Source organism: Trypanosoma rangeli, assembly GCF_003719475.1.
Source record: "Trypanosoma rangeli strain AM80 chromosome Unknown Tra_15.4_contig_00087, whole genome shotgun sequence".
NCBI classification, from domain to species: Eukaryota; Euglenozoa; class Kinetoplastea; order Trypanosomatida; family Trypanosomatidae; genus Trypanosoma; species Trypanosoma rangeli.
This window is the reverse complement of record NW_021705829.1, coordinates 27,246-40,581: the sequence shown is the minus strand read 5'-3', so window position 1 is coordinate 40,581 and position 13,336 is coordinate 27,246. Positions and strand designations below refer to the sequence as shown.

General features: G+C 52.4%; 9 protein-coding genes across 9 annotated transcripts in view, besides 10 other annotated features; 6 read left to right on the top strand and 3 right to left on the bottom strand.

Annotated features, from left to right (window-relative positions):
• The window catches only part of TraAM80_03362 (uncharacterized protein), a gene marked incomplete at both ends in the record, with an annotated part of 300 nt that extends 214 nt beyond the window's left edge, over positions 1-86 (top strand). The window contains one exon of the mRNA XM_029380337.1: positions 1-86. This exon is cut by the window's left edge and continues 214 nt beyond it. Coding sequence (XP_029239869.1) covers positions 1-86 — 86 coding nt within the window.
• A 334-nt stretch (positions 87-420) lies between these two features.
• On the top strand, positions 421-2,166 carry TraAM80_03361 (uncharacterized protein; the record flags this gene model as incomplete). The annotated part of the gene is made up of 1 exon (XM_029380336.1): positions 421-2,166. The coding sequence occupies one exon, from the start codon at positions 421-423 to the stop codon at positions 2,164-2,166; it is 1,746 nt and encodes a 581-aa protein (XP_029239868.1).
• Positions 2,167-2,287: 121 nt separating this feature from the next.
• Positions 2,288-2,312: a microsatellite.
• A 199-nt stretch (positions 2,313-2,511) lies between these two features.
• TraAM80_03360 (target SNARE) lies at positions 2,512-3,462 on the top strand (the record flags this gene model as incomplete). Its single annotated transcript, XM_029380335.1, has 1 exon — positions 2,512-3,462. The coding sequence occupies one exon, from the start codon at positions 2,512-2,514 to the stop codon at positions 3,460-3,462; it is 951 nt and encodes a 316-aa protein (XP_029239867.1).
• A 649-nt stretch (positions 3,463-4,111) lies between these two features.
• Positions 4,112-4,131: a microsatellite.
• Positions 4,132-4,306: 175 nt separating this feature from the next.
• Positions 4,307-4,331: a microsatellite.
• A 135-nt stretch (positions 4,332-4,466) lies between these two features.
• Positions 4,467-5,312, top strand: TraAM80_03359 (uncharacterized protein; the record flags this gene model as incomplete). The annotated part of the gene is made up of 1 exon (XM_029380334.1): positions 4,467-5,312. One exon carries the CDS (start codon positions 4,467-4,469, stop codon positions 5,310-5,312), a length of 846 nt encoding a protein of 281 aa, XP_029239866.1.
• A 532-nt stretch (positions 5,313-5,844) lies between these two features.
• Positions 5,845-7,215, top strand: TraAM80_03358 (uncharacterized protein; the record flags this gene model as incomplete). Its single annotated transcript, XM_029380333.1, has 1 exon — positions 5,845-7,215. The coding sequence occupies one exon, from the start codon at positions 5,845-5,847 to the stop codon at positions 7,213-7,215; it is 1,371 nt and encodes a 456-aa protein (XP_029239865.1).
• A 401-nt stretch (positions 7,216-7,616) lies between these two features.
• Positions 7,617-7,681: a microsatellite.
• Position 7,682: 1 nt separating this feature from the next.
• On the top strand, positions 7,683-8,261 carry TraAM80_03357 (surface protease GP63; the record flags this gene model as incomplete). The annotated part of the gene is made up of 1 exon (XM_029380332.1): positions 7,683-8,261. The coding sequence occupies one exon, from the start codon at positions 7,683-7,685 to the stop codon at positions 8,259-8,261; it is 579 nt and encodes a 192-aa protein (XP_029239864.1).
• An 88-nt stretch (positions 8,262-8,349) lies between these two features.
• Positions 8,350-8,369: a microsatellite.
• A 43-nt stretch (positions 8,370-8,412) lies between these two features.
• TraAM80_03356 (sporangia induced deflagellation-inducible protein) lies at positions 8,413-8,742 on the bottom strand (the record flags this gene model as incomplete). The annotated part of the gene is made up of 1 exon (XM_029380331.1): positions 8,413-8,742. One exon carries the CDS (start codon positions 8,740-8,742, stop codon positions 8,413-8,415), a length of 330 nt encoding a protein of 109 aa, XP_029239863.1.
• A 716-nt stretch (positions 8,743-9,458) lies between these two features.
• Positions 9,459-9,487: a microsatellite.
• A 231-nt stretch (positions 9,488-9,718) lies between these two features.
• On the bottom strand, positions 9,719-10,189 carry TraAM80_03355 (signal recognition particle subunit SRP19; the record flags this gene model as incomplete). Its single annotated transcript, XM_029380330.1, has 1 exon — positions 9,719-10,189. One exon carries the CDS (start codon positions 10,187-10,189, stop codon positions 9,719-9,721), a length of 471 nt encoding a protein of 156 aa, XP_029239862.1.
• Positions 10,190-10,357: 168 nt separating this feature from the next.
• Positions 10,358-10,385: a microsatellite.
• A 690-nt stretch (positions 10,386-11,075) lies between these two features.
• Positions 11,076-11,101: a microsatellite.
• Positions 11,102-11,176: 75 nt separating this feature from the next.
• On the bottom strand, positions 11,177-12,676 carry TraAM80_03354 (pyruvate kinase; the record flags this gene model as incomplete). The annotated part of the gene is made up of 1 exon (XM_029380329.1): positions 11,177-12,676. One exon carries the CDS (start codon positions 12,674-12,676, stop codon positions 11,177-11,179), a length of 1,500 nt encoding a protein of 499 aa, XP_029239861.1.
• A 124-nt stretch (positions 12,677-12,800) lies between these two features.
• Positions 12,801-12,836: a microsatellite.
• A 488-nt stretch (positions 12,837-13,324) lies between these two features.
• Positions 13,325-13,336: part of a microsatellite that runs on past the window's edge.

The window sequence follows — 13,336 nt, the reverse complement described above, 5'->3', positions numbered from 1 at the left end:
TCTATTGTGTGTATTTGGGTGTTCTCAACTATTTGTTTCAAAGACATCATCTATCATTACCTGCGATGGTCGCGGCTGTGGCCTGAAGCTGCTCCAAGGGTTTATACGGGGGAATAAACTATGCGGAGCGCCTGCATCTCAATCTTACACATTTTTCACAGCCCCTGTGGCAAATGCAGAAGAGCGACATGCAGAATAGGTACGGAAGCGACAAAAAAAAACAAGAACGAAAGAATGCCGCCATCACATACATGTGGGCGGCTAATTGCTTTTGGGACGGCTGGCTGCAGCGAGGGGAGCGTCCCCACAGAGAGATGTGGGGATTTATGTTTATCACTCTCTGTGTGCTCTTCCGCCATGCCTCCTGGTTCTTCCTTTACTCTTTCCGGGTGGGCGTTTGTTTTCTCTTTTTCTTTTTTCATGTCTTCCTACTATGTGGGCCACGCCGAGGAGGCCAGAAGAATGGCGGTACTTCTGCGGGTAAGTGCCGCGGCAGAGGTTCTCCTGAACGATGGCGCGGTGGGGCCTTTCCGTGAGCATCTTCCCACTGTTGAGTTTGTTGTTCGCAACGCAAAAACATTTGTGGCATGGCCGCCCCCTATATTATCGACGGTTGAGGCGTCGCTGCTCCATGGGCGGGAGCCGCTGGGAGCGTTGGAGACCGATGATGTGACGCTTGATGGTGTGACGGAATTGGAGCGTGTGATGGGTCCATCTCTTCGTTTCTACGCCCCACTGGGGGGACAGTTGTCGAAGGAGTTCAGGGTTCTGCTTCGCAATGGGCTTGCTCGCCTGTTAACGCGACAGGCACTTCAGCGGCTGTGTGACGCAAAACGGCAGACACACGAGGACGGCAGCGACGTAGCAGGCGAGTTTGGCACTAGCCTTGTTGACAGTGGTTCTAACGATGGGTCGATGGCCCCATTTTTTTTGATTAAAAAAGGGCCTCTTAATACGGAGTTGGCTTCTGTTCACTGGTCACCGCAGTCTCTGCAACAATGTATTCACCACGTAGCTGTGGGTTCCCCACAGTTCACTGCGCTAATTCCAACAGCCATGACGTTAATTCTCTGCTCAGGTGACTGGAAGGCATCCTCGATGCCGCGCCGGCCACCTGCTAAGGGCAACCTTTATGCATCAAAGAAATTATGCCGTATTCTATTTACCATTGAACGAATAGCGGTGGTGTGGCAGAGCATACATGATGAATTTACCGCAGACCGACTTGCTTCTATTTTGTATGGTTCCTATCTTAAGCCGGCGGAACAAATGCGAGAAGCGGGTGGGGAGGTGCTCCAGGCGCCTCTGCTGCATCCCCAAGATGCCATGGATTGCTATCACCGTGCCCTGGCGTTGGCCCAGAAAGGAATTCTGTACCCGTATCGTCACGCACTGCGGCCACCGCCCTCCATGGAGGATCGCATGGAAGGCGCGGAAACGGATGATATTGAAGACGAGATCATATATTTTTTCCGTGACGCAGCGTCGCAGGAAGGACAAGATATCGCACCGGCGAATCGATATCTGAACCTTCTTCTCCACTTGCAAAGAAGTACCACCGTTGATTTTGAAGAGAACGAGTTATACAATAATTCCTTACTAGCACATGAACGAGCGCTTTTTCCTCGTTCCCATGTACTTCTACATGTGTGGTATGCTTTGCATCGCCAGGCGGTGGTGGCCGCAGCCAATGCAGCACACACTCTTCTACTGATAAAACCTTCTTCCACCTCCTCGTTTGATGCTTCATCGGCGAGTGGGTACAATGCAAACATCCTTCAGCAGCGTCAAATACAAGTTGCTCGATGGTGTGCGCGTGCATTTGATGTTTTGCAGCGCCTTTTGGGGTGGCGGAACGTTGTGTTGCCCCAGGGGACAGAAGAAGATTTGGTTTTAAGAAAAGAATGGCTCTGGTTGCACACCATCAAGTTCAAGCTGCTTATGCGTCAGGCGAAGTTGCTGCGTGTTGCGGGATCTCTTGAAGCGAGTCATACAGTTCAGGAGGTAATGGGGGAGCAGCTGCGGATCTTCCCCACGCAGATTCAGCCACTCTGTTGTGATGAAATGGGAAGTGTATTGCGAGATGTCAGTAACCAACTCATGCAAGAAAGGGTCCTTCTTCGGGAGGAGATGAACCAGAAGGGAGGGCTGATTCTTCGTTTATGACGTTCTAGTTTTTCGTGTTTGCCTCCTTTATTGATTACAGGCAATTTTGCCGAGTAAGAACGAAAGGTAGGGTCCTCCTGCTTTCCAGTTTGGATATTTAAATCTCGTGTGTGCATCCTTTCACACACACACACACACACACACACGCTTTTCCTTGCTTTTTAATTTTGCTCTGGTGTATTCAAGTGGGCTGGTGAAAATACACACGCACATCATCCAGTTCAGGCAGAGAGGGAGCTGGGGACGCTGCTGCCCCTACAACGCCTTAGTGCTTTATTTGCTACGCATATCACCCGTGACCTTTTTACTCAAGGCCTCCAAGCCCCTCTTGATCGTCACGCATCGATGAACCGCCTCGCTCAGTTTCAGGCGGTGTGTGGCTTTAGCTTGCTTGGCGGCGTGCCGGTGCCAGGATCGGACGCGTTGGGCTTTGCGAAGGTCACCGTCACCGAGCCCCCGTCGGAGCAGAGCGTGGAAGCGGCGCAGGCGTTGCAGGAGTTCTACAAGTTAGTGGGCGACATAGATGGAGCCATCGACCGCATCATGACGCTGACGCAGGAGATTGCCGCCAAGCATTCGGCGATCCTGAGTAATGTTGATGTGGTGAAGAGTGACTCCATGCGGCAAGATGTGGAGGAGCTGACAAACCAAATCAATGCCTCAGCGCAGGCCGCCTCTCAAACTCTCGGGGCGATGAAGGCGGAGACAGACAAACTAAAGTTGACCCCTGAAATGGAGAGTCAGTTTGTTGGTGTGATACGTATTGAGGAAAACCAGCGGCGGTACATGTTGCATAGGCTGAGCGAGGCGATGGAGGCGTACCAGCGACAGCAGAATTTGGTAGGGGCGCAATACCGCACACGGACCGAGCGGCACATAAAGATCAAGTACACCAACCCCGATGGCACAGCGATAGACGATGAGACGGCGAAGGAGCTTGCCCAGGCAGTGCTGGAGAGTAACCTTACAAATAGCATTTTTCAGCAGAGTAAAGACGTCTTGGCTCAGGTCATCGAGACAAGGAATGATATCTATCACATTGAGCAGTCGATGCGTTACCTTAACCAACTCTTCAACGATTTAGCATTTCTCGTGCATGAGCAGGGGGAGATTATGGATGTGATTCTGAAGAACATTGAGTGCACAACCCAATTTGTTGAGGCTGGCCGAAAGGAGATGAGAAAGGCACGCAAGTATAAAAAACGCAGTCGACGAAAAATTTGTTGTATGGTGATAGTACTGGCAGTCGTTGTGGCCTTGTTTGTGTTTGCAGCTGTTTTGGGAAAACTACTGTAGACGGGGCGAGGGGCCAGAGCCCCACAAGTGCTTGCGCGTGTGCGCGTAGGCGTCGCCCAACGCCATCACTCCCATCATATTGTTAGTTGCGGCAGTATACGCATCCTTCCTTCTTGTGGGGTGGACGTTATCTCAGTCTCTGTCTGTCTGACGGTGTCTGGTCTCTCACTCTTATGGGGGTGGGAGCGCTGCTGTATTATTGCATTAAGAGTTTCCTTTGGGAGATATGGCGGGCCTTGTGGATGACGGCCGCGTATCGCTCTGCACCTCCTCTGAACACCTACACGCATGCGCCGCGCCACATCTGAACATACCCGGATTCTGCTAATGAACCTTCGACTTCGTTGCGTTGGAGGTGTACAACAGACGCAAGGACAGCAATGCGCTGGAGCTGTAGCGAACAAAAAGCAAAGAAGGAAAGAGGGGGAGAGGAGGGAGAGGAAAACAAATTAGAATAGAATGGTAAGGGTGATGAGGGGATGTGCGTTGTATGTGTCCCTTCCCCTCCCCTCTCGATATCTCTCTGGGAAAGGTGGGGTATGCATGCATGCATGTGGCGTGTTTTCTGAAGTCGGCCTGCTTTGCGAATAATAAAAAGATGAAACACACAAAAAATGTTTTGATACAAGTAACAATCACAACAATTTGCTTCTTTTTTTTTTTTTTTTTATGGTTTACATGTGTATGTGTCTTCGCACGGAACTGTAAGGGCCCTCCGCCTGTGTGGCGGGATGGCAAACCACGTGCATTCAGTTCTCTGTTGCTGATTTTTGTTTTTGTTTTGCTTTTTATGAGGTCCCTACCTTTTTCTTTTGTTTCTTTTTGTGTTTGCCTTTTCTGAATTTGCGTGTGTGTCTGTGTGTGTTTGTCACTGCGAGTAGTTCTTGTAACGGAGTAGTGAGGCCGTCAGAGACGAGGAGTGCGCAGCAAAGCACGTAGAAGTAAGGAAAGCGGGGGATAAGCAAGAAGCATTTTGCCCTTCGCAGCAGCCACAGGAGGAGGAAATGCTGCGACGCATCACCCACTCCGCCGCTTTCTTGCAGGCGACGCTTCACTCCACTGCGCTGGGTCGCATTGCCGTCGTTGTTGCACCACACCGCCCCACTTCCCTTTACACGGCGCAGCGCAGTTTCTTTGGCATGCTGCGCCCCAAGGCAAAGCATGTGAAGGTAGAAGACGTTCTCTTCGACAAGCAAACAACACATTACACAGGCACCATCTTTGGTTTCTCCGCCGATGCCGTGATATTTTATGCCAAAACAGGTGCCATCGTATGCGCCATCCTTGTGGTTGTGGGCGTGTTCTTCAAGGGCTACGTCATGCTTTCGCGCTTCAGCTTAGCAACAGTTGCCCGCTTAGGATTTATGAGTGGCTTCTTGTGCAGTGCGGTGCTTTACACCGTGGCCCTGGCGGTGATTCGCCGATTTAGGATCAACCCCAACGCGGTGTACAATCAATCCATCGCACTTGTCATGCGAAACGAGAGGGTTGTGCAGCACCTCGGCTCGCACCCGCGCACGGGGGACTTTAAAGCCTACTGCCAAAGTGGGGGGTTTCGTCTTCCGCTCATCCGTCGCATCCGTAGCGGTTCCTATGAACTCTCCGATCTTTTGGGACTAAGGCCGAGGAAGTTACAGATGATGTTTATCCTGCGTAACCCGGCAAACGGCAGAGAGGGCCTCGTGACGTGCGACGTGCGCCGTGAGTCGACCGGGTTTATGGGCTCTGAGAATACGTTTAGGTCGTTGGCGGTCACGCTGACAGACGCAGCCCGTACTTCGGCGCCGCAGACTGTCGTGGTGATTGGTCGACCAGAAGACGTTGTGTATCGTGGTCTTATGAGGTTGTAGAAAACGATAGGATGTCACACAGCACACAAGGAGCGAGCGAGCAAGAGAGAAGCAACACACACAATAAAAGCCCACGCCATTTCACTCGTCCTTTATTGTGTCTACTCTTTCTTTGTGCCATTGGCGTGGCGCAGTCATTACTGAGACTCTCTAACGTTGATTCTCCTCACTGCACCCATTGCAGTTAGTCTGAACGTTCTCCACAGATTCCTTTTTTTGTTTTTTATTTCACTTACACACACATATTTGGATCTCCACCATTGTCCAAAGTTATTTCAGCATATGGCTCATCTATTGCGTTTTTTTTTTTGCGATTTACACGCGCACGCACGTTTTATATATGTCAATTATTATTTTACCACTTCTCTTCCCAGTGCGTTCTGGTGAACGGGGTGGGTGTGAGCCGCTGAGAGGAAAAGTGTGGCTGGACAGAAATGTGGTGAGTGAAAGAAGAAAGAAAAGGGTCTTGACGTTTCTCTTGGCGTAGCGGCGGCAGGTTGCGCACGACGCGCGTACTCCCGTTGGGTTCTGTATGTCGTTATTTTGGGAACAGCTTGTTCTTGTATTTTCCTTTCTTTCTACATCATGTTTTCTTTCTCGTCGACGCAAGGCCGGGCGTTTACTAGAGGGGCGTTTGCCACGATCCATGTTTGCCACTGCGGGCGGGGGGCGGCACAAGTGGGGCGGTCTCCACCCCCTGCAATTTCGTTTGGCGTGCGCAGCGTTGCGGTGCCCCTATGATCTTCCGGCTGAGGGGGGCCGACGGGGTCGGGCCGAGGGGTCGTCGTGGCTCTCCTCCTTGGCCGTGTCGGAGAAGCATGGACCATGCCGCGGGACGGGCGAAGGCGCTCTTCCAAGTTCCAAAAACATGAAGCCCACCGAGCCGCACGAGGAAACTTCAGGGAATAAGTTGGTCTTTTTGGTACTTCGTGGCGAAGAAGAAGCGGCGGCCCGCCCCGCGGCACAGGCCCCTAATGCTGGGGCGATTCAGTCTACGGGCGGCGCCGCGCAGAGTGAGGCGGACACTTCTCAGACGGCGTCGGAACCCCACGAGGCTGGCGAGGAGCACGGCAGCCACCCAATACAGCGGGAGCAAGAGTGCGTTTCGCGGAGTGCCGAGGCGATTGGCGAGGCAATCAGAACCGGCAATGCTCGTGCCATTTGTGCGCCCCACGGGGAAGAGGGCACGACATCCACGGCATGCCCCCGAAGCGGGGCGCTACCACAACACAGCCAGCCCACAAAGACTCGCACGTTTTGTAGTGTTGCTGTGGGCCCTGGCGGGGCCCACGGGAACAACAACACTGCCACCATCGCGCCGGGATGCGGCAGCGCTGCTGAAACGCCCGCGCCACCGGAGTTGTGTAAAGTGGAGGCGCTGCTTTCAACTACGTTAGAGCGTTTTTGTTCGAAATTGCAGGGGGCTGCGTCGAAGGCTGCGGCGCTGGACGAGCTGAGCCAGAGGCTTGCAGAAGCCCTGCCCCAGCCTCGGAAGGGCGTGGCAGCAGGGGAGGACAGAGCGGAGCTGGCAATTCACCTGCACTCCCTTAGGCGCCAAGTGGAGCTTCTAATGGCCATTTGGAGTGAAGAAGAGGCGGCGCGCAAGGCTTTGGAGAAGCGCCAGAAGCGGCAGCACGAGGCCGCCGTGAAAGTGGTCCGCGTGGAAATCGTCCGGGCCTATGAGGAGACACCCGTGCCGTACAAGAAGAGGGTCTTTACCCCGCTCAATTTCACGACGCGCCCCCTGCAGCCGCCAACCGCAGAGGCACCCTCGTCAGCCAGCGACTCTCGCAGCACCACCGCGAGTAGTGCAACGCTTTCCTACACGCAGAGCGCCGAGCCGCCCTCCATGTACTCCGCCGCCTCAGGGCCCGAGTACTCGGATGACTTCGAGGATGAGTAGGCGGGGCGAGAAAGAAACCATGGAACGCGCGGGGTGGGTGCGCTGCGGCGAAAACGGCCGCTAGCCGCAACCAGCCGCGCCAGGATTGTGTTTGCCCTAGTGCACAGCCCGTTTTCCACAGGCATTGTGACAAGTTTCGCGTGTGTTTTTGCCCAGCGGCCTACTTCTTTCGCGGTTACGGCCCCCCTTTGCCTGTTTTTTCCCATCTTTCCCCTCTATCCCGCTTGCAGGGGAGCCCCGCGCCACCAAAGAAGGAGCGGGGATAGCCGCGTTTTCAACCTATACGCTAACAGCACGGGGCGGCGCCGTTTCTCTCACTAGCAGTGTTCCTACTGCTGTTGGCGTGCAGCGCCGGTAGGTCCCACACCGCCGTGCCTTCGACGAGGTGTTTTGGGAGAGCGGCCGACCGCCGACCGCCGACCGCCGACCGCCGACCGCCGACCGCCGACCGCCGACCGCCGACCGCGATGGTGCGTGAGCTGCCGCGCAAGGGGCAGGGCGCAACGCAGGCGTACACCGTCGCCGCAAAGGAAGAGGGCAAGAGTGACTGGGCGCCCATCCGCATCGCGGTGTCCACAGAGGATTTGAAGGACGCCGACAAGTTCTGCACCAAAGAAAATGAAGCAAAGCCGGGCTTCAGGGGAAAGAATTCATCGCGCACGAAGGATGATGTTTTGACCTCGGAGATGATAAAAACCATTGTGGATGAGATTATTCCTGTGGCCGTCAAACTGCACGCGGAACGTTTGCTCGTTCAGCGCGTGAAGACTCCGTTTGTTGTGTTGCCGTTCGCAAAGAAGCAGGGGAACTGCCAATACTTCAAGGTCCCCGAAGCGCATCAGAAGACGGCGGGAATGACAGGCGCGGACATGGTGCTCTACGTGGCCGCCGGGTTGAACTACGGGATATGGGCTACCACGTGTGAACCTACGCGAGGCTGCGGCTGGTGCTCCACAGGCGGCTGTAGTCGCTGGGGCAATTCCACGACCCACGCGTCTGGCGTGCAGCATCAAACCATCGATGTGCTCATGCCCCTTTGGGGGTAGCAGAGAAATGGGACAAAAGAGAAGGGCAGAAAAGGGTGTTTGTATGGTCTGGTATGGCTTTGCGTGAAGGGAAATACAACAGCGACAAAATAATAATAAATAATAATATAGTATTCCCGCATCGATACCTTTTATTACGGCCCCTCCGCGCCTACGAACCAACACCGCGAGGGAGAACGGAGGATTCCTCCCGCAGATTGCTGAGCAGCCTTCGAGATGCCTCAACAATACCTCGGAACCCCTCTGAGGTCTGATGGATGACCTTTTCGACCACAAACTTCGCTTCCATTTTCTGCTTTAGACTATCTTCGATGGCGGCCAGGCGGGCGTTCAACGCCTTTAGTTCGGCAACCACCCGATTTCGCTCCTCCTCATCGCGCCTTATGCTTTGTTCGATCTCTGCCCGCCGTTCCTTTAACTCCTCTATGGCGGTCACGAGTTCATTGCTCGTCGCCTGTGCATCAGAGCCTAACGAAGCCATGTGGCTATCAACAAGAAGCAAATACTGTTAACAAGAAGAAGGGCATTCTTGGATGGGCGCCGCATGCGCAGCGGGCGCGACCTCCGCTGAGCACAAGGGGGGTCCCTTGCCGGCGGCGAACTGCCACAAAGAGAAAGGAAGGAGAAAAACACATGTGCAAATTAGCCACCCCACCCATACCCACACGGCGCGATGCAGAGTCGCACACCGCCAGCGCCCACCCCCCAACCACCCCAAACAGAAAGCTATGAACTTTCCATTTGTCGCCGCACCCTCCGTTACACAACTACTTGTCCCTGCCATTTGCCGCTATAGCTTCTTAGGTGCCTCGGCTGGCTTCATGTCGTTGGCGTGCGGCCCCTATTGCCTCGGCATGCCGGGGGTTCGCCACCTTGTGGTGGAAGCGTTCTGGGGGCACCCCCCCCCCCCCAAATCCTCCAGCCGGAATGAGAGGCAAACAACATTGCAGAACAAACCCGTCTTCGCGCGACAGTGGCAATCAGAGCCGCCGCCACTGTTCCTTTCCTCCGTTGCATACTGCGTCTCCCCGTTCCGTGCTAATGGCGCCGCCACCCCCACCCCTACCTCACCTCAGGCGTTTGGCAAGAAAAACCAAGAGCCGCTCGGCGCGCCACTGTCACACCGCCTCGTCCGCCCACGCAGCCAGGGGCCATCCATCACAGTGCCTACCGTGTTGTTGCAAAAGTCTGAGAAGCAAAAGAAGGAAATAAAAAAAAAAAAAAAAGGTGGGGGGCTTCCCCTGCCTTGTCCAATGCGCGCAGCGGGAGATGCAAGCAGAGCGCCCCTCCAAGAGTCTGAAGAAACAACCGGTTCTTGTTGTTTTCGTCCGGTTAAGTGAAGAAGAATGGAGGGAGAGAAAAGGAGCGGACAGAGCCCCGCATACAGGTCGGAACAACACTTTCCTCAGTTTTCTCCTTTTCGTTTCACCAACCAGCATCTCGTTCTTTCTTCGTTGTTAACTGCATGCCGATTTCTTCTTCACGGAGGCACCCGTGACGTCAGCAAAAGACACGGGTTGTGGGCGCGCTGCGCAACTTGCCTTAATCGCAGCCGCCACGCGGCGCAAAAGCTCCTGTTTACTGCCTATGCCTTGCACCGTCACACCTCGCGTCTGTGTGTCGAAGTCACTCATACGAATGTAGTGCTCTGACTGTGGCCGCTTGATCGCCACCCTCACACATCCCTTAGGAACGATGGCGTATTTATTGCACGCCTGCGAGCGTGGCAACGAGAGGTTTCGTTCAATAAAGAAGTCCTGGTAACCCAATTCCCTCAAGACCACGACAATTTCCTCAAGCTGCGGGTTCTCCACAGACTGCGTTCTGGTCAGGCGTCGCCCCTCGCTTGGAGTAAGATTAGCATCTAGATACTGCGGGAATATTGTCTGATACGCCAGTTTTTTGTGCGACGCCGAAGGCGGTTGCATGGCTCGCCTGTTTTTGTAGGTAAATCTACCGCAGCCTTAATTACCTGTAAAAATAGAAGGAGGAAAACTCTTTCGGGAGGATTGAAAGGAAGCGCAAGGCAAGCATGCAAACTCTAAAATGTGGCCCCACCACGAAGCATAAAGGATGAAGAGAACAACAATCAAAGGAAAAAAAAAAAACAAAAAAAAAACAAAAGGAAGCATTTGCCGCTTTTATTCATTTAAGGGATGTGCGAGGGAACCTCACAAAATAAAAAATAAAAAATATGGAATTTTCGTATGAAGTACTGAACGGTGTGTGCCAGAGCGTGCTTGTTGTGCGCGCATTGCATTCGACGGACGGAGGTATACACGCAAGTAGATTTGCACTTGTGCACATGGGCAGAAGTTCAACTCAAATCGTTCCTTGTGAGCCAGACCTGTCAATGCGGATTTTCGGAAGCAGCATACCTATTTCACTCTCACATTCAGCAGCGCAAAGAAAGCCAAGAATACACCTCTTATATATATTATATACATATCCCTTTGTACGTGGTGTCTCTTGTCTCGCCCTCTCTCTCTCGCGCATTGGCTCGGTTTAATGCCACAAATTAGGGTAAAAAACGAAAAATCCGTTTAGTTAGTTTACTTTTTTTAAAAACATTTTTCTTGTCTTTTTGGCGCTGGGCCTGCCCTGTTGATTGGTGTGCTTTGCGCGCCTCGATAGACATGGATAGATACGGCATCCCTTGTGTCTTCGCTTCCACCCTCACATCAAAGCTCTTCACTCCTCGTTCTGGAAGAAAAAAAATGCGGTGTCTCTTTACACCTCCTTTTCTATTTCTTTCGTTTTGTTGTTGTTGGTAAATCACAATTGAGTCTTCACGCAAATACCTTTCACCAACTCTCTTATTTTTTCTTTTATTTTCTTTTTTAATGCTGGTGCCGCCTCGCCCCCTTCCTCCCGAATTGACTTCCTTTATTTATCCCTCCATCTTCAACTACAACTCAGCTGACGTAGATGATGCGGGTTTGGTTCGGATACCCCTTCACCTTGTGGTCCGCGTGCACCACCACCATGAGATCCCCTGGGGCAACGTAGCCCCTCTTCTTGGCCCACTCTACGCCAAGTTGCACTCGCTTCTCTTTGCTCTCGTCGTCGCCGTAGCGCTCGGCGTCGTAAAATACAGGTTCCACGGATCGAGTGATTGTGAGCTGACGGCACGTCCGCATGCGAGTTGTGGCGCAGACGATTGGGCAGTTTGGGCGGTACTTACTTGCAAGTCGCGCGCTGCGGCCAGAGTTGCTCAACACCAGCAAGACCTTTGCCCGAACTTCATACACGGAATTTACGGCACTGCTACACACAGCATCCTCTGGGGACATGGGAAGTTTTTGCATTTTTTTGATGCTATTAAACGTAACAGCCTGGTTTGTGGCACTTTGGGCCTCCACACAAATACGGGCCATGTACTGCACCACCTCACTTGGATATTTGCCTTTTGCTGTCTCTCCAGACAGCATTACACAGTCAGCTCCATTAAAAACCGCATTGGCAACATCCGAGACCTCCGCACGCGTGGGCCTAGGATTTGTCGTCATGCTTTCAAGCATCTGCGTTGCACAAATGACGGGTTTACCAGCCACATTACATTTGCTTATTAAAATCATCTGTGCCACGACAACCTTTTCCGCCGCGATCTCCACACCAAGATCACCGCGCGCCACCATAATACCGTCACTGGCTTCAATGATCGCATCGATGTTTTGCACACCCTGATGATTTTCAATTTTGGAGATAACAAGTATATCCTTGCCTTTCTCACCAAGCGCTGCACGCACCTCCCGCACCTGTTCTGCCGTACGTATGAAAGAAGCAAAAATCATATCAACGCCTTGCTCCACGCCAAACTTCAAATCCTCGCGATCCTTTTCCGACACCGCTGGTAAGTCCACTTCACATCCCGGCAAATTACATCCCTTGCGGTCTGTCAAATAGTGTGCGTTGTTCACATGACACTTTAGTGTGCGGTCATCCACTTTGCTTAACACCTTCAGGCTCAACACACCATCGTCGATGTAAATAAAGCCACCCGGACGCACTGTCATGACGAGATGAGGGTAGTCCACGTAGAACTTTTCTTTCGTCCCAACCTTCTCAAAGGCAGGGTCAGACGTCACTAGCACGATGTCACCTATTGCGAGAGAAACGCCACCACCCTCGAAGAGACCGGTACGAATCTCTGGGCCTTTTGTATCAAGCGCAATGCCAATATGTACCCCGAGTTCGGCTGAAGCGGCGCGTACGTTGTTAATCGTCGTTTGGTGATATTCATGACCGCCGTGTGAGAAGTTCATGCGTGCAACGGACATTCCGCTTTTTATGAGGCTTTTCAGGGCCTCAACACTCTGCGTGCTGGGGCCAATCGTGCATATGATGCGGTTGGCGCGAGAGTGCGCGACAGGCTCAAAAATGGAGAGTTGAACGTTGTGAGCAAGTTGCGACATAAGGGCTGCCAAATGTATTTCCTTTGAATCTTCCTTTTTGTCTTTTTTGCTGATAAATAAGCAGCACAAATAAACCGCAATAAAACCCCTGACTTTCAATAGTGCCTTATGTCTTGCAGAATACAATAAGACAAAAAAAAAAAGAAAAAAGAAAAATAAAGGGCGGTAATAACATGTCTACAAAAAGCAAACAATATATAACACACTCAATTCTCCCCCCTCCAGTTTTTTTTTTAATTATAAAAAAAGTAATTTCCTGTGTGTGTATTTATCCGCAGAAAAGGCTGGACAACTCTCCTTCCCAAAGGAGCAGAAAAAGCAGCTGGGACTCATTGGTGTTGTTGTCCCTCTTCTCTTCTGGTAGGAGGGGCTGCTTCCCCACGTTCCTCTTCACGTGTGTTTGGAGGATGCAAGTCAACACGCCACGACCCCACATACGCGTATTTCTCTTTCATCTGGGACTCTCAGTTTCCTTGAGTTTCTTTCTCTTCCTCCTTTTTTTTAAAAAAAAAAAAAAGTTAAATTTTCTTCTCAAGTTACTTCTATTTCGTTTTTATTCAATCTCTCTGACTCCGTCCGACGCCTCGGACCGGCGTGCGTCTTACCCTCCCATTCCACGCCTGGCACTACCTCTGCTTCCTTGCTGTCATATATATATAT